Genomic DNA, 26397 nt, shown 5'->3' with positions numbered 1-26397 from the left:
TAGGTGACGCACTGGGGTTGAGTTTCCCCCTCAGCTTGGTAGCTTTTTGTATGTCGTGAAGTCACTGAATAATGAGTAGCCAAGCTCTGGCTTTGACAGTGCTTACTGTGGCGTCCCACAAACAAGTCCAGGATCCAACGATGCTCTCCTCGTTTGTTGGTTTCACCGTGGGGTGCCAGCTCTTTCAAGAGAATAAAATCTTTCTGTGAGATAAAGGGCACATGGAGCTCATTTTAGAGCATCCTTCTCTTGTTCTTTTGCTTGTTTGCAGACTTATAGTGCAACAACGGGGGCAGAAGGAAGAAAAGAGCACTGCAAGATAGTCATTTTTAATAAGGGGGGGGGGGGGTTTAGTGGCTGCATATGGTTCCCAGCGATGCATAGATAACACAGAAAGGTAAAAAAAAAAAGTCCATTTCCTCAACAGCTATTTCCGTGCTAACGTTATATGATCACTCAATTTACATCCATTAAGACAAGAAAAGGGATTCTTCATCAGCTCTGTTTATCTTCTGCAGCTGTGTTCTAAATCTGGGGCTTATTTCCTCCATGCTTGTCTTTACTTCCACTATTATTTCCCGTTTCTTCTTAAAGCCAATGGCTCCTTTGACTGGGGGTTCTGACGGAAAGTATTAGCGGGCGTAGAGAGGAGACGAGGCTCAGCAGGGAGAAGATTAAATTATCTCTTTTGAAGGTGTGCCGGCGCTTTCATGAGACAGAGGCCATTGTTAATATGCAGTGACACATGCATACATCCAAAATGATCCTGGACGCTTCGTCATGGATCATAAAATTCCCCAAGGTGCCCTTCACTCATCGCCTACTGAGAGTGGCCAGTGCAGCTCTTATGAAACACGGAGCTTCCGTGAGGATATGTGGAGGGAGGGCAGACGAGACGGAAACGAGGGGAGGATGTCTCCTGTGTTTCATTATCTTATTGCTTTGATGGAATTATATTAGTCCTGAGCAGTTTGACTTCATGATCACGACAGGTCACTGTGGGGCTCGGTCCACGGGTGACGCGAAGGTCGTTGAACAGACTGGGCTGTTTTGATAGGAGGTTAAATGGGTCACGTAAGCAGCCGTCAGCGCGGGGCTGAAGACGATGAAGACGATGAAGACTCGTATCAAGCAATGTCTGCTAAAAGGGACTATATATATATTGCTTTAGTCTTTTGGCAGTCTAGCGTGCTGTTTTCTAATTATTCCATTCACCTCATGACAGCCAGGTTCAGGTTATCCTATATAGGATAATTTTGCTGTCACAGTGTGATAGCAAGATAATGCATTTCCACCTGCGATCTCATCTCTCAGCCTCCGAGTAACAGCACCTGAATCTTCTTAACAATGCAGTACTCACTTCGAATATTTGACGTGGGAGAACAAGTTACGCCCACAGCATGCTCATTACACAACTGGACGGAGGCCCCAACAGCATCAGCCGGAGGTTACACACATCCAATGGTGCAAATGGGCACCGAGTGTGCAATTGGAATTTCTACCCTTTTCTTCTCTTTCTATGCCTTCCTCTGTTAGCTAGCCCAAATGAGCTGTCACCCATGATTGATTTTTACATTTTAGGGCTGTCTACTTTGACTAAGCACTGACTATTAGAGAAGCTCTGTCATGCCTGTGGCACCGAGTGGACCGCTCAGTACAGAGCAGGAGACAGTTTGGCCTGAGCACTCTCAAGCCGAACATGTAACGCACGTCAGGCTCACATTAAGTTTGGCGTGGTAAGATGATAGTGTGGCGCACGAGTCAATAAAAGCCTTTATGATCTGCAACACTGACTGTGAAATTCCACCCCCCCCCCGGCTGGCAGCGTTCAAGTTAAGTGGACAGCTTTGAATGGTGCACAGTGGAAATGCTGTTGTTTGACGTATCTTAACATTGTCGCACTTGTTGACATTGTGTGTCACAACATGTTAAAGTACCGCGGTTACAGCGGCAGTACAGAGAAGAAACAGAAATGTGACAACATGTACTGTATGTTGGCACATTTGCCTCAACTGCTCTAATTGAGGCAAACGTAATACACCTGTTTACTGGATTCTTCAGCTGATAAAGAATTATATGCAAATCTTGAGTGAACGTTTTGATAATATGAGTAAACCATTTTGTCGGCTTGTCACGCTGCCGTGTGCAGTATCTGGTAGTAGCTCAATGCTCAGCTTTTCTGCGTGAGACCAAACTCTCCTTTGACCCTTTTGGCTTCATGACTGGACATTGATTTACTCCCTCTCTGTTTTCTGATCGGGGCACAGGCACTCGTATCACTTACTGTGTTAAATGGAGTGTGTCCAAAAATGTGATTCCATGAGGCAGACGCACATAATACATGTGCACATGCACACGTTTTGCGAGTGCAGACACAGATTTAGAGCAGCGGGATGACATGGCGAGATCAGACGTAGTTTGCTGCATATGAAAAGAACAAACTAGACACGTACTCGTCTCTTACCGTGGGTGTCGTGCGAGTTAGTTTGCTCAAGGCTAATGTGAAGGCCCTCTCTGTGCTGCAAACACAAGGGATTCTGTCTGCCTTCATTAACACCCTGCTATTATCTGTGGATAATACAACACGATGGAGCTGAATGAAGTTCAGTGTGGACTCAAGTGTTTTAGACCACCACGACCACCGCGCTCCACATCCCCCGTCTATTTCATAATAATAATAAAAATAGTGACGTCACAGAATTGTTTTCACTTCAGAAAGCAAAATCATTGTTTTGGCTATATATTCTTTTTATAACCTTGCCATGCACTGACAGGCACATTTTGAGTATCTACTATTTTTATAGTGGACAAGTCAAACCATAAATTACCTAATTGGTTAATAAATCCCACAAAATAAAATTTAGTTACCAGCTGTTAAATGTAGCTTGAGGTTGTTTTAGACACTTAACCAATGAAGTTCAAAATGGCAAGAGGCATGACTCACTCCATAGTATGTCGGCTTCACGGTGTATATAAGATGGCGTAACAGACAATTATCATCAAAGTTTTTTTTGTCAATTATTCGTTGCAACCTAGATTTTGAGTTTGCAAAAGCAAAGTCGGTTCACGGGTCTCTCGGTGTCCAAAGTGCACACGTGTGGCTGTGTAGTGCCCGTAGACCTTTAACCTGAGATCATGTCAAATATTCATTACCTGCTTCCTGATACTCTGGTGGTGCCTGTCATGCCCTGCAGGGCAAGGTCCTGCATTGTAAATGCATGAGTGGAGGTCACAGACAACAATCCAGAATAGGGTTTTAGCCAGCAGGGACCCTGAGGGTCTGCTTTAATGATAAGCCTGTGATAGTTGGAGGCCACATGAAAAAGTCCAGAGGAGTCTAGCAGTTTTTTGGGTGGTGCATAGATTAGTTGGTGAAGGCTAATGGGGTATTGATCTGGCCAATTCTGATTAAATTTTTGATCTGCATTGTCTTATATTATTAATGATTAAACTCCTCAAGCATTAGAATATTTAGTTTGTGTAAGTGGGAAGCACATTTTGCCACCTTGGTTTAGATGATAATAATGCTCTGGTATTAAATCACGTGATGTAATTTGACAATACAAGCAGTTCATTAAGGGCCACACGGTTGGTGTAGCACGAAGACCCGGTGTTTGTGACCGCTCAGAACAAGGGCCTTTCTGCATGGAGTTTGCATGTTCTTCCCGTGTGTGTGAGGGTTTTCTCCGGGTTCTCCGGTTTCCTCCCACAGTCCAAAAACATGCAATATGGGGATTAGGTAAATTGGCAGTAGAAAATGGATGGATGGATGGTAGTAGTTCATGAAGTACTTACCTAATCATATTGTGCTTGATGTTAATAGTAAAGGTGCATTGAAATTCACCTCTGGGTCCTTTGCAAATGTTTGCTGTTTATTCATGTCACCGGTGAGGCCTTTTGAGGAATTGCAGATTTTTAATACCATATCTGATATAGCTTTTGTTAGCAGCGGACACTCACTTGACATTTAATAGGACTTCATCGGCTACAATCCATCTTGGTCTCAAATCGCCGGCGAACACCTTAGACTTTTTGTCACAGCTGCCAGAAACGAAACGGCACGATGAGTGATCACCAGGCCCGGCTTCTTTCTCTTGCTTACAGTCCCGGACTTGTGCTGCCACAGCTCTGCTCAGTGTTTGGCGTCTTCTCATTTGAAGAAGTGGAGGTCCTGGCCTGTGAGGAGACATTACAGGTTGCTCCGTTTTGACAGGTATCTATAGATGCCTTTGACTTTAAATTAAAGTGGAGTGTGAGGTGATCAATCATAAGAGTGCACTCTGGACAGAGCTGCAGTGTGATGCATTGGCTTCCCTCCTTGGACTTTCATGACAGTGCGCCGCGATCAGAGCTGAATTACCCCGGAGACACACTCCTCCTCCCCTGCTCTCTGTCTTCCCAGCACACAGTGAAACCCTCCTATTTTAAAACTCCATGGAGAAACAGGTTTTTTTTATGACCTTACTACACACAGCCACTTCACAGATGTTGTGCTTCTGCAGTATGTTTCAGGTAGCAGTGCACATGTGGAAATCTAGAACTGTGGTCTTCTCAAGTACAACCCCCACAACGGCACGGCTCATGTTTAAATTCAAAACCCTCTCAGTGTTAGTAACACAGGCCTTCTTTACACTGTGGATTATTTCACTATGCATGTGCCTGAACATGTATCCCACATTTATACATACACTTTATCAATGTAGGATGAGTATGACCAAACATTTATAGCGCGGTATTTGTCAAAATTCAACGCTACACAACAGTATTTTTTGTCATGCATGAGCACCAGTGAGTGCTCCAGCGAGAGAGAAGCGCACATGAATGAGTGTGTGTGTGTGTGTGTGAGTGCTCTAACACATGTTTTCTGCTAAGGTGGTGGAATAAATTGCTCTTTGCTGCAGTTACTACCGCTGTTGCTTCTCCAGCCAAGCCCTTAGCATGTGTGGTGCAGCAGTGAAAAGGGTCCTCCCCTCAAACAGTGTTTGTCATTTCCCAGTCTTGCGGTACATGAAAAATTCATATCATAATAGAGATAAACACCGGTTTCTGGTAGGAACCGCTATACCGCCCAGCGCTGAGTGTGAGCGTTGTGTTTGAAGTCTTTCATTAATGATCCTCCTCACAACGCCCATTCTCTTTTAGTGTTTGTCTTTTGGGTTTTGCGTACATACCAGCAGACTGCAGTTGTGAATGCAGCACTGGCTGCTTATTTCAATATTGAGGCATGTGACTCAGTGTAATTAAAATTGATTATTAATTGGTGATGTTGCTAAATGTGGACACGCCATTGGTCCTCGCTGGTTTGATCAGGCAGGAATATGTGGGCTTCAGTTGTTCCCACTGGTGGGAAAGTAACTAAGTTCATTCTAATGCATTATATTCCAGGAGGAAAGATTATATCTTGTAGTTTTTAGTATACTTGATATCTGGTGTGTGCAAACTCTGCAATTTAGTTTTGTTCCTCATACTTTTTTTGGACGTATTAGGATCAGGCTACTATGAATACTGTTTGATCCAGTGGACTAAACTCTCAATATTTTTGTCAGAGACAAATTTGTAATGATTACAAGTCAAGGTTGAGCTCTTGATAGTTTATCAACATTGCATAGGAACACAGTGTTCTTTGCATTCGTTCTCTTGTCACTATTTCCCTCCTTCCTCTCCCTTGTCAGTTTTGTATAATGCCAAGTAACACTGCTCAATTTCATGCTCTAATGAGTGTCACTGCATGGCAAACTACATGTGAAGTTAGTTATGGGAAGTGCAAAAAAAAAAAAAACTAGTTTCTTGCCAACTGGAAGAAAAAAAAACAAACAATTAAAGCGACTCATTTAAAAAACAAAATGCTCTTTTAGCTGCAAACTGGGGCTGAGACTTTTGCTCAAGATTGTCATATATCTCAAAGCTGCAAATCCCGTTATCAATGTGACACCAAATGCGCCGTGTGACTGTCACTTGAAGATACTTAAACCGAAGAAAGGAAGGAAAATTACTTAAGGACCATCACCCTGGCTTCAGCAAACATTTCAATTTGAAGAGGCTCCTCTCATGTCATTGTCACTTATGCACAGACATGAAAACTCTCGTACACTCACACTTGAACAAAATGATGAAAGGACTCATAATCAGAACCAGTGAAGTGTAAAAAAAAAAGGGGGCTGTGCACTGTTGCATTGCACCAGTGCCATCTTCTTCATCTCGCAAAGAAATGATGAACTATATCCTCATATTGCATGCAGACTGCCAAGTGTTTCTTTGTTTGCCTGCTTCCTCTTACTGCATCTTGAGAAGTGCAGTTCCCCAAATCCTGTGTCAAGGTTTGTTTGCTGGAAGCATTGCAACATCCTTTGTTCCCCCTCCTTCTCCTCCTTCAGTTTGCAACAGACGTAATAAACGGAGAGCGAGAGGGCACAGCCACAACAACACACGACGTCGCCATTCCAGAGAGGCTTCTTATTTAGAATTCATTGGTGCTTTGTTAACATGTCATGAGCGTATTTCTGCCAATCGCTGGGAAACTTCCTATTTGGGGTTTCAAACGCAGCTCAAATGGATTTGTTCAGAAACAGAGTACTTCTCTAGTTGCTATAAAATTATATTGAGGGCAGCGGAAGAGATCAGACACGGGAATCCTGATTAGCTTTTCTCCTGAGTGAAAACATATTTTTAAAGTGAAAGGAGAAAAAGCAATTCAGGTTTGCCTTGAATAGCTGTAGCTTTTTTGTACAATGGAAGCAGTGACACATGGAAAATGTTTACATACTTTATTTTTCCTATTGCTTCAATCGCTTGTTGTCTCCAGAAGTACTGACTGGACCAGAAAGACTCAACGTAACCTGAAAAGTAAAGGTATCCCCCTTGTACCGCACACTATTTGACCTTTTTTGCTGTTTTAGTATTGTCCTTGTGAAGAGTATGCTCCACACCAAGACAGAGACATACATTGCCCGAGCTGGCGTTCATGCACTCTCCAAACCATTCATTCAGCCAAAAGAAATTACATTTTCCGATTGTCTGCGGGGAGATGATGGAAGTATGCGGGGGCAAGTGGGTCTGAGGAGACAATCAGCTCAGAGAAGAGCCAGCAAACATGCCGTCCAAGTGAATTTCAATGAAATAACATTTTCAATCCCAGTCAGTGACTTTTGACCTTCTGCATGCTTTTGATTTTGGTGCTTTAGTTGCTTTTTGTGAGGATCTTGACCCTGGCTTTTTGTTTGTCATAAACATTGAGTTCCACACTCAAAAAATATCTCAAATGTGCAAAAACTTAAAATCAACTGAAAATCAGGCATGGCCGTGAGACGATAAGCATCGACGCAGGTGTATTGTCCACTGAGGACAAAAAGAGTGAAGTAAAGTCTAATTCCACGATAATTACCTGGAAATTCAAAGACCAGGTGTCGTTCTTGTTATAGATAGCATCAGATAAATGCACCCTAAAATACCTAATGGAGATTAGAACCTGTCATACGCGCTGCTTCTCCGCCAAGTCACAGTCTAATCTCGTCCTATAATTGCCACATTTCAAGCTTATAATTATATTTCTATAGGAGTAATTATGCAATCCCACCTTTAGCATGCATGTTCGGATGCGCTGGTACACTGCTCACACACGCAGCACACACAGTTCTTTTTGCTCATAGCGTTCAGACACACACACACGCACGGTTCAAGCAGCTGTCCATTTAAGGACTCTCGCATTGACTTGAACTCATTTGGACGGTCTAAACAAAGCATTATGCCTAACCTTAACCATAACCATAACCATAGCCGGGTAATACCTCGCCTTAACCTAAATGCAGTTTCTACCTCATTAGGACCAGGTCCTCTTTATGCCTTTGAAGGTCCTAAAGAGGAACACAGGCACACGCACAAACACACTGTGTTCCTGTTCCTTGATAAATGCCACATTATTGTTCTGCAGAGCGGCCGTGTGTCATTTAAAGGTTGCCGGTAGAATTGCGTTCTGATTGTGTTTTAGCTCGTAATGCACCAACGTATAACAACCTCGGCATAATTTTGTTGTAAATATTGCTCTTTATATTTATACGTTGTAAGTGTAATTTCACCTGCAGACTGCTGTGCACGTCTTCGCCTCATTGTTATGTCCCAGATGTCTTAATGCAGAGAAGAGTCTTAAATTGGTTTAGGCTGAACTACTCTCCACTAGCGTAGGATTACACGTCTTAGAGACAATATAGGCTGTGCACGCTGATGTAAATAAAGCTTTGTGGCGTAAATTGTTTACCGCAACGCTGATATAGAGCCGTTTACGCTGTCCGTGGTGCTGACGCTGTAATCACAGTGTTTGTGTTAATGTGTGTGTCTCTGCTTTTATTCTCAATATGCCAGATGTTTTTGTTTTTTTTTTTGGTTTTTTTCTTCCCCTCCTGTAGTTGTATGTGTCTGGACTTGTTTGAGTTAAGTTGAAGACATTTCACCTCTCGTCCAAGGATGAACCTGGATGACAATATCACAGACAAAGCAGTCTTCTCTATGTTAAGTAACCTAACTAATGATTGTAAAGGTTATAGTTTTCGTTTATTGGGTCAAAAATGGACCCATGTTTGGGGCATGTAGCGGTCATATATGTAGACGACTGCAACTCACGATCGATTAACCCTTAGTGCTCACACGGCACAGCTGCACACATGGTAAATTGCATTGGGAATAATACACAACTCCTTGTATATTCTCATGTGTTGTTGAATCAAAGTTATGATTCATTTTATATCACGTTATTTATTGATTTCACGTTCAGATTTTGTGATATTGTCTCTCAAAACTCTGCTCTCGCACTCAAATTTGCTCTGCTCGTGCTCAAACTTCCTGCGCTAAAGCTCGAGCTCTTCTTCTCTGCTCTCGGATGTTTTGTGCATCAACGCCGTCAACCAATAGAAGGCCGGCTAGTCAAGTTGTCATTGTAGTTGTCTACGGGAAGTTAGGTGTGTCAAACCACCACCATAATGTCAGGAAATGGTAAAATGAAAATGTAAAAAAGTAATGACCAACTTTTGTAGTAAGAATTGCTTTTTTGAGTCCCATTTGGAGCCACCACTGGTGCAGTGTTTTTCTCCTCTAACAGCATCGGACTGAGAGCTAAATGATGAAATGCACTTTATATATATATAATCCATGTCACTCCTTTCAATCATTAGATTGTTTTCTTTGCGGCAGTTATAACATGCCTGCGTCTTGATGCACATGATAGTTCAGAGGTGAAATGATGAGCAATCATCTGCTCCCTGTGTATAAACCTGCCAAGTATTGTGTGACTGTCTCTCTCTCTGGTCAACTCAATTGGTTCAGTCACCACTTTGATTTGTATGTTTCACCATTTCCTTTCACTGATTACGGCCCGAGTCACTCTTCCTTGCTCCCCAGTCTCATTGTTCCCACCTCAATTTGTCTCATCTTATCTCCCCCGTATTTTTCTCCCTTAACTATTTCTGTCTCTTTTATCCTCCACACACACTCTCTCGGTCTTCATCTTAACCCCTCCATCCCCATTCTCATCAGACACACATGGAGAGTGATGCACAAACATCATCCCTCAAACCTCCACTGAGTACCTTGTTATCATCTTGTCCCCACAGTGCTTTTCTGTCTGGCTCCGTCTCAGCTTGAATTCCGTCACTAATGGGGCCGCATCATTTTCGACAGCTGCAATTCCTCAACGCTGACAAACGGCGATGTGGCGCAGCTCAGAGAACACAGCTCAGAGGAATTGAAGACTAATGCCTCTGTCTGATTTACACATTTACACAGGACTTTAAATAAAACTCAACAAACAAACACATCGGTCGTCTTTGACACAGACAAGGCCGCTATCGTATCCACAAATACCACGCGGCCTGTAAAGATGTGGGTTTGTAGTACTCGCTCGTCTGCGGTTTCAGTCAGAATCTCTACATCGCTGTATCTCACTGTCCTCTGAAATGTCCTTTAGTAATGCCAGTCACACAGTCTCAGTTTCAGGGAACACGCTGCATTAAATTATGAGATTTGAGGAGGCAGGGAAAACAGATAACTTGTCAGCAAGCTGTTCCAGGATCCAGACGTCTTAGAAGTTTGTATTTGGCTCCTCAGATCTGCAAAGAGAAGCTTAGTCACACGTCATGAAAGCTCTAACAACAGCGCGCTCTTTTTTTTTTTCCCGGCGATGCCACCGACAGTGAACCACTTCTGCTGGGTGTGACGGGGCGACAACAAAGACCTCCAGAATGTCTATGCTGATTTGTTATTTCTTTTGATTGTGTCCTTAACTACATGTATGTGTTTTTTTTGCGAGTGCTGCTTTCATCTTTTTCAAACAGGGACACTTAACAGCCGACTCTCCCCGTGAACCGGGTCATTGTTTGAAAGCAGACAAACGCCACACAACAGCCGTCCCCGCTGTGTTTTCAGAGACCTCTTTGTTGTTAGAATGACTTTTATGTCCAGGAACAAAACCAACGTCATTTCAATTCTATTCTTACCCTTGAAAGAGTCATACTTTTCCCATGTATGTTTGAAAACAGTGCATAATTTACAATTAATCAAAATACTAGTTTAAATGTTCTGCGTGAACGATCGATGGCTTTAGTTCAATACAATCCAGTATTAGAGGATTTGCAGCATATCAATATTTTACTTTATTACAAAGGAATAATAACAGAAATTGTGTTTCCAGGCTTTTATTAGAGTCATTACATGCCCCAGTCAAGCATGATAGAGATTAATTGAACAAATTAAGGGATTTATTAGTGTCGTTTGGGCAATAAGAAATGCTATTAGTTGGTAGGTGTTTTTTTTTGTTAATGCGTACGTGTTGTTTCCAGTGATTCAGTGAGTTTTGCGATGGACTGCACATTGCACTACACATTTATTGTTGTTGATTTTGGCAGTTCATTTGGTTGCTTTCTACATTTTTATATATGTTTCACTGTATAACTGTGGTGTATAACCTTAGATGTTTACACACCTGTAATATTGTATTCTCATAGTTCATTTCTTCGTTGTATAGTTGTTTATTTTCTTTCACATTTATCTTATATCTTCTATTTCTTGTAAAGTGCTGCAGTTTTCCAGTTGTGGGATTTGGAAAGAGATTAGATTAAGCAGCAGTTTTAAACTGCTCAAAGATGTGATATGCTCTATACGGTCGCTCTGTAGTCGGCGTTATCGTTGACGTGACATGATTGACGGGCCTATATTTGCAATACAATAATAGTGTCAGTCTTGACATTTGTGTCTGTTCAAATATGATTGACTGCGCAGGAGTGAGATTTATGATGCAAACTGTCAGTGTCCAAAGTCTCTTAACTTGAGATTAACTTAATAATGCATTTTTTCCCCCCCTTCCTTTTATAAAGGTTACAAGTAAACCTTGCACGGAGAACACTCTGGAAACCTTGCTCAAGGTTGGACTGGTTTATGTTATAGCAACACTGAGAGAACCTTTCAGTTCCTGTTGCTGGGTGTTAGGCAGGTCACAGTGAACTGAAGGGAGCTGTGTGTTAAAGCTTATCATGTTTGAATAGAGGCAGGTACGCTGATCCGTGTTAATAACGTGGTGGTAAGAGCTCGTCAGCCAGCCGGCAGTTATGGTCTGCCAGTGTATCACCTGTGACATCACACCTCAGACTGCATTTGGCTCCATTCAGCCTCCGCTCATTAGAGCCCATCCTACAGGAGACTGTGCTGGCCATATTCACGCTGCCCTTTGAAGTGCGGTCATAGAGCAATCCTTTACAGCTGGGATGAAACATACAGTTGATGAAACTAGGAAAAACACACTGCAGGCTTCTATCTTTCCAGTTTATGTAAAAGCACATTTTTATTATGTATTTTAAATTGAATTTGGCCTCAGAAGCAGCAAAGACACAGGGGCTCCCCCGTATCACAACAATCAAAGGAAATATGGAACATTCCATATGATGAGGTTTCACTTGTGTCAGACTCACAGTCCTGTTTGGACTTCACTTATGGCTCTTTGGCTCATTGGTGATTTTATCTGAATCAGAATTTGGATTGAATTTATCGCCGTTTGAAAAGGCCCTGTCTCTCAGCTTCTTGGAGCGTGAACAGAGCCGCGGCGTTAAATATTTCAACAAACAAGTACATTTTGAATATTTCATGGGCAGAACGATTGATATGAACTGAAATTACTTCATGAAACATTAAAGGGCCTGTGTCCATCGGAACTATACTGATTCGATGGCTTTCTCTCGGCTCTGCTCGTGCCGTGACCTCTTTAGCTGTAGCCAGAACACTGGAGGAAGACATGCAACGCTGTCATGACTGTTAGTGCAGTCATACATCATGGGAGGAGGGAAAATTTGCTTAATATGAATCTGTTATCTCTCTCCTCGGTATTGTCCCCTTATCTCCCCCCCTGACACTACCCTGCTATGTTCTCTCACCCAGCACTGCTCTCTCTCACTGGGGGTGAATACAGTAGAATAACAATGCGTGGGATTTCAAAGGGGATAGAGAAAGAAATCAGATATCCAGGAGTGTGGGTTGTGGCTGAGTTTAAAAAGAAAAAAAGAGGCTGATTTCTCTGCAGGGTTTGAGAGTAGTAAGAGAAGAGTTTATCCGTGTGTCTTCACCACATCTACAGAGACACAACCCTGCACATTTTGGCTCACTAAATATGCTCTACTGTACTTCACCCTGATAAAATAGTGTACTCTCCACTAGTGTTCAAATTCCACACTTAATTAATACGAGAAGAAATAGAAATGGACTAAATTCTTAAAATATCGCCGCATATTTGGCCTTTAGTCATTTTACATCTCATTAAATTTGGGTATTTTTGTCTTTCGCAGTTAAAGAGTATAAAACAAAATATGATAATGGATATTTTTATTCTCCTGCCAGTCTGTGTAATTGTCAGATGTTTGTGGATATGTTTTGTTAGAGTGATTTGGGAATTTTGCTGAATCATTATGGGCTACCAATCAAAAAAGTGTAATGTCAGAGTCAATGAACCCCATTTATTTCTACATTTCAGCGTCTGTGACGTCGCGGGCTTGCAAAGAGACAAACAAAACCAGTCAAAATTGATGTGGAGGAGTGAACATATTTTGCCTCGCAGTGCTTTAACGTTGCTACACGTCCCATAATTTGATTTGAGTGTGTCTTTTGTTTGATCTGTCCCGACGAATAAATGCCTGCGTCGATCAAACGCTGCCCCCAGTTTGAAACGCAGTCTTTCTGTCTCATAAATGATCCCCAAATTTATTCGGCTGACTTTGTTACGTAAAAAAGACGAGACAATAGATTCATCAGATGTCAACTTTTAATTATTGTTCTGTCGCATGACCGTGACAGGTGTCAGAATGGAAATATAATGACGTCATCCTCTATCCACTGAAGCCCCAGCACCTGTAGAGCTTGTTGATCCTGTAAATGTCGATTTTGGACAAACCCTCCCTCTGCCCGATGGTAGCAGACGGGTCGTAGGTTGGAGTTAGAGTTTCCTTGCGCTGCATCCCAAAGGCAGTTCTAACAGATTAGGAAGAGACAAAGAATCATTCAGAAATGTTTTTTTTTTTTTTTTAAGATTTACATTTGATTTAACGTTAAATACGTTCTCCCACCTTCCGTAGTGCATCACAGAGGAATAGTCATACGGAGTGTTGAGATTATCCGTGTCCATTTTACGGAAGTTGTAGACAAAATCTGTTGAAAACAACAACAACGAAAACAAGCATAAGTCGCTTCTGGTATAAGAATAAATGTAAACTTTTGAAGAAATTCCTACATTTATTTATGTTTTCCCAGTTGATCCTGATGTACTGGTCGCGGTCGCTGCGGGTGTGTTCGTGGTAGAAACCGAGCGCGTGCAGCATCTCGTGCTGGATGATGCCGTTGTTTATGCAGCCGTATCTCTGCAGTGACAGCACCTGCTTGTCTCCGGTGTAACCCAGCAAAGAGGAGCATCTAACGGCAGACGGAGGGCAAACACACAGCGATCATTAATATGCAACATGCAACTTGACATTTGATTAATAAAGTTATGTCATTCACATCGTCGGTGACACTGCGCACACATGCTTAAATAATGAGTTTTCCGATGGTGTTTAGCAGGACGCCGAGTTGTGTCTGTCAAATATAGATTTGTAATTCAAATGAGAGAGAACTGACAATCGATAGAAACATTTTTAAGTGAGAGGAAGATCATTTATGTGTTATTTGACCCTGAATATTGGCCTGTGTGTGCATCCAGTCGTGTTACTGTGTCGTGTGCTCACCAGCCCATGTGAAATGACCAAGCATTTGGTAGCTATTTAACTTTTTATGGATTGAAATAGTACATTAATGGTTTGCTCATGTTGGTTGGCAACTATTTGTTAAAACAAACTGATAAAAGCAATGGGTCTTATCACATAAAAAATGAGAGATTTGGTTGAATTCAGAGTGGAATGCTCTTAATTACCTGGACAGGAGGAAGTGAAAGAGAGCCGTTAAAGCGAAATTAAGCAATTTAATTCTCATAAAGTTAGTACTTAAATGTTTTGATTACATAAAAAAAAATAAGACATGCATTAACCCTTAGAACACAAAGTATTTTTTTTCATTACTATGTTAAAACATATACAGAGGCTATAACTTTTTTTTCACATGTTTACCAACTATAATAAACACATATAAACACACACCCCATATGTCCATATAAGGACTTGCATGGTTTTGACCCGTAAACTTTTCTCTTTACAGATACATTTGTCTTTAGTGAGTGTGTAAACTTACCCATATCTCGGTTCAATACTTAAGTACGCTCTCTGAGTCGCACGTGGCATGAAGCGAACGCAGGTTTTTGATTGAAAGCCCCTCATGGCAGCTATAATCTGCGTCTTCTCCGAGTAGTCTGAGGTTGTGGACAAAAGCATGTGCCATGTTAACAACGCTCAGTCCACTCACACGACTCCTTCACCTTGAACATTTGAACTCACCGTATTTTTCACTCAGAATGAAAGGGATTTCCACATATCCGTTTGCAGACTTTGGCCACAGGCAGGAGTACTTTTCATTAAAGCACTTCATGGCGTTCCTGGTGTTTGGAATCATCACGTCGCCTTCCAGCAGAAAATCACTGGAGCCTTTTTAAAAAGGAAAGAAAATTAGCATTTTTTCCACCCCCCCAGAACATTAGTTAGAAAATTGTTGTTTTTCTTTTAATGATTTCCTTCACTGAATGTAGAACATCTGCACTAATATTATGAAAGACTCATGTTCCCTCACTGTCCTTGGAACGTCTTGATTGAATTCTCACCATTGTTCATCCTCAGAATAGTTGCAGTGAAGTCTTCCTTTGCAGACTGGTCCATTGATAGGTCTAATAAATAGAAGAAAAGCACATGTTGCACAGCTCGGTTTTAATCGTGCAAAAAACTCAGAAATGTGTGTGCTGTGGTCTGGTTTCTTACCATGAACAGCCCCTTGGTCCTGTGGGGAGAACAAATATAGGGAATTAAATTGCTTTTCCTCATTTTACAGCACGTAAACGCCATATTGAATAGACAAAGACAGTCAATCATACATACAATGCATACAAGGTGTTCCTGTACAGTTTTTTTTTTTCTTACATTGTCATCGTGAGCTTTAGAGAAGCCCAGAAGCAGCAGCAGCAGGAGAACACTTGTGTTGAAGTCCATCGTTGTCTTGATGAAGTCCAGTCAGGGGATGTCAGTATATATGCAGGCTGGTAAGGTGTGTCGGTGTGCAGAGATTAGTGAAATAGGGGTTCACTGACCTCCTTAGATACACAGCTGATGGGAGTGCCAGGTTCACCACAGCCCACTGTTTCCACACAGAGATAATCTCATTCTGTTGGGGGGGATTACAGTGACTTGAGGCTACTGTCATCTCACGTAGCATCGGATTGCACATGGACCAGCAGGTGGTCTGCATCTGAGATCTAATGTAGGTCCCAATTATTTCTTAATAAAAGGACCCTATGAAGTAGTATTTTCTATGTGTGCATTTCTCCTCTCAGGGAAGTTTTATTTTGTGACACCAAGGGGCACTATAGCCAAACTACAACAAGCATAACTCTATTGTAGGGCGGGGTTCTCACAATAAACATTTTCAAATCAGTCGATATCAGTAATTATGTTGAAGAAACCAGTTGACTGTGGTTTCAAATGTTTCACACACACACAAAAGGTAATATCACAATATATATTGTTATTGATTTATTGCCCAGTCCTGCATTGTTGCGGCGTTGAATCTAACTTGCTGGTTCATCCAAGTGTGAGCATCATTTAAATCCTGATCATTAACAATCATATTGTCGGTGCCTCTCTTAACAAAAAACCTAATTTTCCCCATTAAACACGAGCAGCTTAGATTCACGGGGAGTTGTGTGGCTTTCACTGGTTGTGACCTATTACTGTGCAGTTCAGTTTGAGAACCAGAATTGCGTTTCAAATAATAATGGGTCAATTAGTGACCGGCTGTAAATTCCGGGATTCATTATTGAGGAGCTGCTGTTGCTGCAATGCTGGTCTCGGTAAACACTGAGAAACAAAAACTGCTCTGTAAAAGCAGAGAAATGCTCTGTTATGATAGATGAGCGTTATTTATTGTTTATCTCACAAATAAATCATCAGGTTCCAGTGGATTGTTTACGGGAGGAATAGGGCGGTGTTCTTTGTAGCATGATAAAAGCTATAGGCATATGAAGGCAACGTCAAACAGAGATGCCATTATGCAACCTTTAAATGATGCAAGGCTGCAACTTTGTGCCATTTATTATCATGCAAATGTCTCTGTCGGTGTGTTTTTGTCTCGTCTGGCTGTCCATACCTGTCCAAATGAGGTATTCTGAATGGATGCACAGGTAATCCAATTAGTGTTTTGGAGTCTCAGAACTGCATGAGTAATGCTCAATGATGGATGACACATCCATTTGGTTGAGCTTCATTTTAGTGCTTGTCTGAATGCAGGGGAAGGATTTCTTATTCACTGCAATGTCAGTGTAGTGCTGCCCCCAAACCCCCCCCCCCAAAAAGAAATGTTTCTATTTGATTTCTCTTCAAACATCTGCACTTTCGGATGAGAGGCTTCAGAGAACTGTCAGAAGTCAGAATGTAGTGTTCGACTTTCCTAATATCTCATAGAGTATAATAGCTTTATATTTCATTCTTTTCCCTGTGTCCTCCTCTTTGATTTGCTTTGTTATTCATTTTTATTAGATTTCAGCATCAAATGGGAACGGCGTGCCGAGCAGTAAGATTGTGCTGCATACATCATTTGCATAAAGCACTGTTCATGTATCGAACTGCAACAAGCTGAAGTGATGCACCGAGCCAGCACTGTTGCCTCACAGGGTTGCTGGTTCGCATCTCAGTCTCTGGGTACTCTGGATTCTTCCCCCATGTCCAAAAACATTACAGAGGTTAATTGAATGAATAAATGAAAACCTAAGTAAGAGTGGCCAAAGTCTTTTTTTAAATACAGCAGTAGTCACACATTTGCAAGAACTTTCACATCTCGATTTTCTTAAAAAAAAAACTCCTCCCATTAGGCTGACTGAGAAAAAGTCTCAGGTGACTTCAGGAGTAAATGTCCAGTTGTAGTATCAGGCTGCCTTGTACCAGTTTGTATGTTTCAGGTCTGGTTCATACAAATATAACTTTAATGTGTATTCAGGGTCACAGTCATTTCTTAAGCAAAATAACACCAGTTCTTTCTTTTCACCCTCTTATGCCAGTAATTGCATTCCATTCGTCTGTTTTATATCATTTACTGACCGTGTTAAAAAAATCCTCACTCGCTGCCCAATGCAAGATTGTGATTATATTCTCATCTCAGTGTGTCTTGAACAGTGTGGGTAGATCGTGTCGGTAGGAGGAAGTGAAGCAGATGGGAAGTTTTGGCAGATTTTTCACGAGCGCCAAACAGCAGTGATGGCGTAGCCTATTAGCCCTCCGCTGTGTTAGAGTACATCTCTGTCTCTTTCTCTGACACTGTGTGGGCAGCCAAGGACAACAGTCAATGAGCAATATCAATTTACATAATGGACTATTAAACAATGTGCTTAACATTTAGAATCGCTACACTGGTGTTCAGTGGGAGTGTGTGCCAGGAAGTCCGCAGCCATGATCCAACCACGCTGTAAATGAAACACCTTAGCCTGCTCTGCTGCCTCTTGTCATGACCCTTCTCTTGCTGCAGTCTGGGGTCTGACCTGACACACGTGGCCTACTTGGTCTCCCTTTACTTGGCGTCGTGCACACTTCCTATGACTGCATATAATAACAATCAGCTAGTATGCACACGGTAGTTCCCTGAGATCCAGCTCATTATTTGCACATTTTCAAATCAGCCAGATAATACGCCACTGGTGGACTAACACGTGTTTAAAAATGTAGCTCTCCGCCTCTTCGCCGTCCTTTGCATTTTCCTCTCTCTGCTGGTTCTTTGTACCAGAGTCAATTTGAGAAGGTGCACATCTTGTTCACGCTAACTCACAGTCAGACAAACAGGAACAATATATTAAATATGAACACCACTTTAATTGGATTGAATTATCAGACTTGTCGGAGCCAAGTGAATAGTAAATTAAATTGTTATGTATTGTGTTGCGGCGCGTTATTGTCGCAATGCAAATTATTATGTCATGATTCAGTTGCACAGTCCGTTCAAGGAATAATTGTGTTTGATGAATGAGGTGTCAAGTGTTTTACGAGGTGGTCTTTATGCCGGGAGAAATGGCGAGTAAATGGAGAAGATGCATGTAACAGCATTTTAAAAAAAAACAAAAAACCAGGGGGTCTGGTCAGCCAGACATGCAGGAGATGTGCACATGCTTTTATTCATTACTTCAGTTTGAGCTATGTGGAGCGACATTGTTTGGGGTCTTTAGGCATATCCTGTGTCCTAAAGCGTATAGTGCTTAAGGATACATCAAAACAGACTTGGGGGGAGAGTGTGATTCATCCTCTATTTATATTTATATGTATCCTCAGAACCAGTCATGATGATAGACAAGCTCATATCCTTTCCTCCAACTCTAAAATAAACATTAATAAGAATAAACATGTATCATTCTTAGATATTGCAACCTATTGGTTTGATTTGTGTCCCTATGCCAAAAGCTAATGTAGTGTTTATTTTTTATTTTTTCTCCATTTCTAGCAGAATGCAAAGCATAGTTGGTTTCAGTTAGATACATTGATATTCTTTTAAATTTGATTTGGTTTCATAGATTTTTTTTTCCATCTGGTTTTTCCTTTTGAACATGTGACTTCTGGACTATTTCACAACTGAGAAATCCTTAATGTCATTGTTTTTGCACTGAGGAGAATTCCTCCATTCCAATACATGTGATCACCACGACTGACGACCATGTTATAGAAACCTTGTGATTATTGATGCATCAATAATTGTAAATAACATGATGAGAGAATATGAAGATCATCTGTTTTCAGGTGCATAATATTAGAAAAAAAAAATATGTTCACTAGCTATTAAGAAAGTTTGAGACTGTTCAGGACAAGAGCCGCTTTTATTTAAAACAAAATGATGGTTTTAGTGACATTAAATCCCCTCCAGATCCTTCCCACACAGTATGATAGACACCCTGTCATGGGTGGTGGTAGATTAGTGTGCCTTACAGACATTTCCCAGCTTATACTTTCTCATTTAGGCCACATTAGGCCTATTCTTTTTTTTTAAGAATATAAAAATATGAAATCACACAAATATAAGCTGAATTCCTTTATGCAATAAAGTAAGTTTAGTGCAGGTGATGACACTCCTCCACCTCCACTTCCAACATATGTGGCTAATGTTACTCCTTCAGTTTCAGGTGACCACTGTTGGCAAACACCTTATTGTGTCACATTACATCGTGCTCTGGGTCTTACCAGGCTTACAGGATAAATAAGGATATTTATTTAACAGCACTGAGGTTTACTGACTCTTTTGTCACGTGAGTAAAGTACTGTAGGAGAGCAAACAGACACATTCTGTCAGGCATTCTTTCAACTGAAGATCACAGACAGATCCACGACTCACTTGTGTAGTTTTACAATGTCACTGTCCATTAAGAAGAAGTTATTGTTACACCTGAAATCATGTGAGGTCTGTTTGCTTATTCTCTTGTATCAAGAGGCAACACTTGACTTCTTATCTCCGAACTGACATGTGATCAAATATGTGGCGCAGTATGTAAAACTGTTGTTATTCTGCATGGAATTTTGCGTGGCTTTTCTCCGGTTTCCTCCCACAGTCCAAAAACATGCAGCTTTGAATGAGATTTAAATTGACCATAGGTGTGAGTGTGAGAATCGATGGTTGTTTGTCTCTATTTGTCCCTGTGATGGACTGGCGACCTGTCCCCTCCTCTCGCCCTATGTCATCTGGTATTGGCACCAGCAACCCTCATGTGGAGGATAAAGTGGTAGAAGATGACTGAGTGAGTGTCTGCATAGGGAAAAAAAAATCCTCACACATAATATTTGCCTCTTGCATCTGCTCTTCTTTTGCACCTCCTCCTTTCTGCCCCCATCAGCGCCTTTGAGCCAACTGAGTTCCATTTTTCACCCAAACTGAGAAAAACCCCTAATGAGGCTTTAGGCACAGCTATTTTTCATCTTCATAATTTTGCTGATCTGTATTTAATATTACATGGAATAAGCACCCTTCAGTTAACAAGACTCCATTGGGGTGAAAAAAAAACCCCTCAAAGTCATTAAATCTCAAAAACTCTTATACCCCAAATTTAATTAGTACAAGACAATTTGTGTTCTTGATATTACAGTAACATGACTAGTCCATTTTTTGGGGAGTTTTGGTGTAGTGTAGCTGAGTTGAACTGAAGAGGCTTTCCCTAGGTTGGTGCTACTGATATTGGAAAACCTGTAACCCTCATTTCCAAGAGCAGAGCACAGTGAGAGATCTCTAAAACCCATTTCCTGCCTGGCTTAGAATAATGAGGTGTTGAAGCTTGCTGGCAGGGCTTAGCTGCTCACCTCCCCAATGGAAAAGTTATGGATGGTGTACAGGCACACACTCACATATACTGTACACACTGAAAGACATGGACATATGCCCCCTGGAGGTGTTATGGATAGCTGCATATTGCCGAGCCATCCAGCAGGCAGCACCGTCAGACAGCCTGTGCTGTGGGCATTGATAGGACAATCAGTTCTCTCTGGAGTTGCTGCAACCAATCATGAGACAGTTTCTTGGCAGCCAGCACGCAATCTTCTGAGGTTTGCCAGATACTCTTATCCCCTGTGAGCTGGCTGCTGGCTCACTACTAGCCAACCATTAAGAAAGCTGCTGCCTTTCGTCAGCCAATCGTGTGAGTGTTGGCCAGGGTTAGGCCTATCAACAGAGAACTGCTGCACGGCCACAGCCAACCTGGGCTTTATCCTCCCCTACAGATGTCCGGTTAGTTGTTGTTTATGGAAATTAAACTTCCGCAACAGGCCTGCTCTGCCAATGTTGTTCCGTGAATGGAGAAACTGGTAGAATGGGATAGGGAAAAACCCACAAAAGCTTTCCTCGCTGTAACACGGTCACACTCTGGCTGTAAAACGCCGACACTCTGTCGTCTGACCGCGTATCAATATTGACCAACAAAGTCTCGCTCTGCACCTCCGTCTCAGTGACCTTTCTCGATATTACCATGAGCCTGCAGGCCTCGTTTAGCTGTCGAGGTCTTTCTTTAATAAAATTGTAAATTTATCAGCATGTACTCATAAAGGCCAGTAAGTTTATTCCTCATAAAACTGTTCTGGCTTACACTAGCCAAGGGCATGTTCAATGAACTCTGGTTATGTCCCTGTTAACGGGCCTATAACCTATATGTCTGCGCCTTAAGTTGACAGGTGTTAGATCAGTTGATGATGCAGAGGGTTTGGTAATCAAAGTCTCCGTTTCCGCTAAAACGTGCCCTTTGTTTTGTGTGTGTGAGATTGAGCACATAGTATGAGGCAGTAATACCATGTATACCTTATTTCCAATATAATTACCAGCTTGGTAATAACGATTACAATATTGGGAGATAATATTACAGTAATACCATGTTATTTCCAAACATAATATCCAGGTATGAGCTTGATAATAAGTATTAATATAGATGACTGTAATACCTTCACATGAAAATGTAAAATCCATCCCTTATATGACATTTTACTCTAGTATCTCCAAGTTATTACGTGGTGATTATGATAGAAATAAGATAATAACACGCTAACAAAACTACCCAGACAGATACTTTATTTGCCGAGTAGCTGCACACCTTAATGCCGCAGTATTTAATTATATTTGATTTTTGCTGTGTACTTTTTGGATTAGCCTGAGGACATTTCAGATTTCAAATGTACAATTACCCTGATGGAAGCCCAGTGGTTAAAGCTATTATAGAACATGTTTAACCATAGACATTTTGCCATGTCATAACAGCAAAAAAAAAACAAAAAAACACACACAATGTGTGTAATTGATATAGATAACAGCTGTAATTTAGGGGGAGCTATTGTTTTGCTTGGTCTCACACTGACTTGGCTCACAGGGACACATTTACGATGTTTGTTAAACTGGTGCTTTTACTATTGCTTTATAAGTCGCGATATCTGCATTGAGAAGGTTCTGTTTTTATTATTCAAAACTATGGTTAATTTAATTAACAAAGGTTAAACATGAATTACATTGGTAATTGTTTTTGGATTGCATGATTAAGTCTTCAGCCATAGTGTATATATATATATATATATATACATATATATATATATATATGAGTGTGTGTGTGTGTGCGCGTGTGTAAAGGATTTATGTGCATTTAATTTTGCTGAATGTAAAACACGTTTGATTTGGTTGTTGTGATTCTCGTGTGTTGTGTGTAGGCAGCGGGCTAAGCTGTGTCTCTTCTCCCTTTGGCATCGGTGAGGTGACAAAGGCTGCAGGCTTCAGCACACTTGGACAGCCACGACACTGTCACAGCACTGCCTTCAGCCAAACACCTCACAGCACATCAGCATTAACCCCCAACACTTGATTTGGAGTATAAAAAACAAATACCTGCTAATCGGATTTAGTCCATGCGCCGAATAAAACCCGGCGCATGGACATCTGTGTCCCTTTTTCTCAAGATGGCTTGAATGACATCAAGCATGCGTGGACATAATGGATGCAGCTGTATGCAGTGGAGCTCCCTAAACCCTGCTGTGCAGTGTTGAAGTGTTGGAGCAAAGATGAATCTGTCCTCTAAGTCTCCCGCCTTCAACCTCCACCTTTGACAGTCATCTCGCTTTTCTCTGCTTCCATCTCAGCAGGGCTTTAGCAGGTTCACACTGGTCCAATTTTATACGAACACACACACACACACACACACAGCAAGATTTGACTGTGTGTGTGTGAGTTGCCTCTTTATGACTTTTTTTTTTGGCATAAACACTAATCTTGTCAGGACCAGTAGACCTTATCTGGTCCTAATGAGGAAGAACCTCTTTTCTGAGGAACTGTATCGTTTCAGGCTAAGACGGTTAGGTTAAGGTTATTGTCAGTAGTAACTGGTTATGGTTAAGGTCAGGGATAAGGCTTTGTTACGGTTGTCCAAATGGATGGAAGTCAAAGCTGTGTCCTTAAAAGAATAGCTGCACAGGCCTGTGTGTGTGTGTGTGTGTGTGTGTGTGTTGCTCAACTATAAATAGCCCCCCTGAGAGCTGCCACAGATGTGGATCGTTATGTTATGCTTTAGTGGCCCATGTCCACTGAATAATTGGACAAAGGAAAGGTCCCCTCTACCATAGGTTTGGCGCAAATCATGTGAGCTGGACGAATGGAGGTGTTTCAGTATGTGAGTAGATACGACTGTAATTCCACCTGAAATCCGAGGCTGTTCTTGAAAAGGAAAGGTGTTTCTCTATCTTTATGTGAAACTACTCCTCTGTACATCAGCTCATGACTAACCTAACCGATGTTGTGACCTTGGTTGTGTCCCTTTAAGAAAGAGGGTAGTCTTTCTCTAAGAATGTGAGAGTGCATATGTCAAAGATTGTTTTGGCTTCCACTATTTTTGCAGCCCTTTATTAAATCAAGCTCAGTTGCTATGGTTACTGCTGATACTTATTAGGCATATCCTTCATTGCAATGGCCTTTAGTGTCCTCTTGTTGTGCAATGTGTTACCGAAGTTGCATGTTGAATAAAGCAGTACTCACTGATTCAGAAAAATCTAATTAAACATGGAAATTACAATTCTGTTTGCTCTGTTTTTTCCAGTAAAGGACCACCTGACATTTCCCTCTTGATTTTAATGACTGTCGACTCTTACAGCCAAAGTGGACAAGCATGTTGTGTTCCGTGTGATGCAGCATCCTCTGCTTCTTATGTGTTTTTCACCTCTGCAGTGCACACTGGGTGATAGACGATCTGTGCTGAAGCTGGATCCATACAGAATCTCGTTTACAATAACAGTGTAGGCCCTGGAGTACATGCAAGTGCATTACAGTGTGTAATCAATACGCTCTGACAATGCCTGATATAATAATATGCATGTGCTGCTGGCAAACCATTTCAAGGCTTTACACACATGGATGACCTCATGGATGGGTTGCTTCTCAATTATACTGCAGGATGGACCGGGTATAGTTTATGCGTCCATTTTCTAGAAGTGTGAAGCGTCAGGAATGAACAGGAAAATAACAGATTTCAATATGTGTTGCCTCTGGTAATGGAGCGTGTTTACGTATTTTGAATGTTAAAATCCATTTAATTTGCCCTGGAATGGCGGTGCACTGCACCATGTGAGCCAATACTGTTTTTAACCATAATATCAGTCATATGGATGTGCATTGTGCAACATGATTATCTTGAAATATGTTAAATCAAACGGACGTTTGTTTGTTTTTTTATTAAGAAATACATTCGATTTCATCAGGAAAAAATGCCACACGTGATGGACGTGCGGAGAGTTTTCTGTATTTCTCCCTAGTTAATTTCGGTTCACTCTCACATTCAGCTGGTTTTCAGTGGAACCGGGCAGCTGTTCACACCTGATAAGCTGTGGTAAGCGCTGACAGATTAAGCAACTAGCAGGCGGATAAAGTAGAGCATTTGGGCAGGTGTAGTGCCAGCTATACCCCTCAGGAGTTTGCTGATCAAAACATGGGGTTGATGAAAAATAAGGTTGCTTTGTGTCTGGCGGATGTGTCAGTGGGGAACCGTTTGCTGTCCGAACGTAGCCAAAACAAACACACAAAAAACTGTTACTGCTGCTAATGCGTTATATTGAGACCATAAATAGTAACATGTGACCAGTCTGGTGAGACCGTTGGTAATGTTGTGGTTTTCATTTTTTCCTTTATTAAAAAGGAAAACAAATAGGCCATATAAGAATTGAAAAATGTTAAGCTGATTATGAAGCTGATTCTATGGTGCTTTGGTGTTTCAGTTTGTATGAACATCTTTTTTTCTTGTGTGAACAGTGCAGAGTGGGGACAGATGTCTGGTTTGAGTGGGTGAAACATTACATTTTCCCTAAGATGAACAACAAAGGGTTGTGTTTGAAATGTGCATGAATGTGTCTCCAACAATCTTTTTCAAAAACCTATTATTCTGAAAGCATATGGCAAACATCAAATATGACAGCGCTGACTTGTCGGACTAATGCTGAACTTGTTTCCTTGTTATCACTAAGCTGTTTAAGGCTGGCATTGTGCCGTTAAATCAAACCGCTGAAATTGGCTTTTTCAGCCTCGGCCCTTTTATAACCTCTAGGAAATGTATTTCCAGAGGTTTGGCCATGGGAATCAATAATGAGTGTGTTGTCATTCTGAACACTATATTTTCTCTTCTGTGCATATCACATACTGTATGTTTTTCACTATCATCTTGGCCCATCCTAAGCAGATGATTGTGGAGCCAGAAAACTAGCAGGATATGGTAAGTTGTCCTCAGGGGTTGGTCTGTGAACATTAAGCCCACAGCGACAACAAGCCACAGCTGTTAGGTTTTTTTTGGGGGGGGGTTATTTTTTTTTTACACATTAATTTGTTTGTCAAATTTAGAGCCTCTCCTCATTGCCAAGAACCCTCTCTGCCACTCAGGCACTCCAGAACTGTGGTGACAAGACTGCTTTTAGCCAAATCCAATTTAATATCCATTGGCGGTCAGAGATAAAGCCGTCTACATGTCCCCGACTGAGTCGAAGGAAGGCTAGACTCTGCACTGCGAGCTGCTCCTTCAACACAAGGATGCACTGTGCACTCAAGACGTGTACATAAAATACAGCTCCTGCTCCACCTCTTATTTAAAAAAAAAAAAGAAGAAGAAACTTTTAGCAATCAGGAAGCTGTGTGTGAGTGTAATGTATTTGCCTGCACATGGTTGAATGGGAGAAGTACAGGGGAGTAACAGTATATACATTAATGCAAATGTGATGTCTTCAA

The 26397-nt window shown here is 41.5% G+C and overlaps 2 protein-coding genes across 3 annotated transcripts in view; one reads left to right on the top strand and one right to left on the bottom strand.

Moving 5' to 3' along the window:
• Positions 1–26397, top strand: part of LOC131443360 (MAM domain-containing glycosylphosphatidylinositol anchor protein 2-like) — a 154102-nt gene that overhangs the window by 18013 nt on the left and 109692 nt on the right. The window lies entirely within an intron of this gene.
• On the bottom strand, positions 12967–15647 carry LOC131443361 (low choriolytic enzyme-like). Its single transcript, XM_058612921.1, has 8 exons — positions 15579–15647; positions 15420–15438; positions 15266–15328; positions 14946–15092; positions 14743–14860; positions 13754–13932; positions 13590–13671; positions 12967–13494 (listed from the first exon to the last, which is right to left on the bottom strand). The coding sequence occupies exons 1-8, from the start codon at positions 15645–15647 to the stop codon at positions 13353–13355; spliced, it is 819 nt and encodes a 272-aa protein (XP_058468904.1). The 3' UTR covers positions 12967–13352.

The sequence above is a fragment of the Solea solea genome, chromosome 17, assembly GCF_958295425.1.
Source record: "Solea solea chromosome 17, fSolSol10.1, whole genome shotgun sequence".
NCBI lineage: Eukaryota > Metazoa > Chordata > Actinopteri > Pleuronectiformes > Soleidae > Solea > Solea solea.
This window is presented reverse-complemented; position numbering and strand designations above follow the sequence as displayed.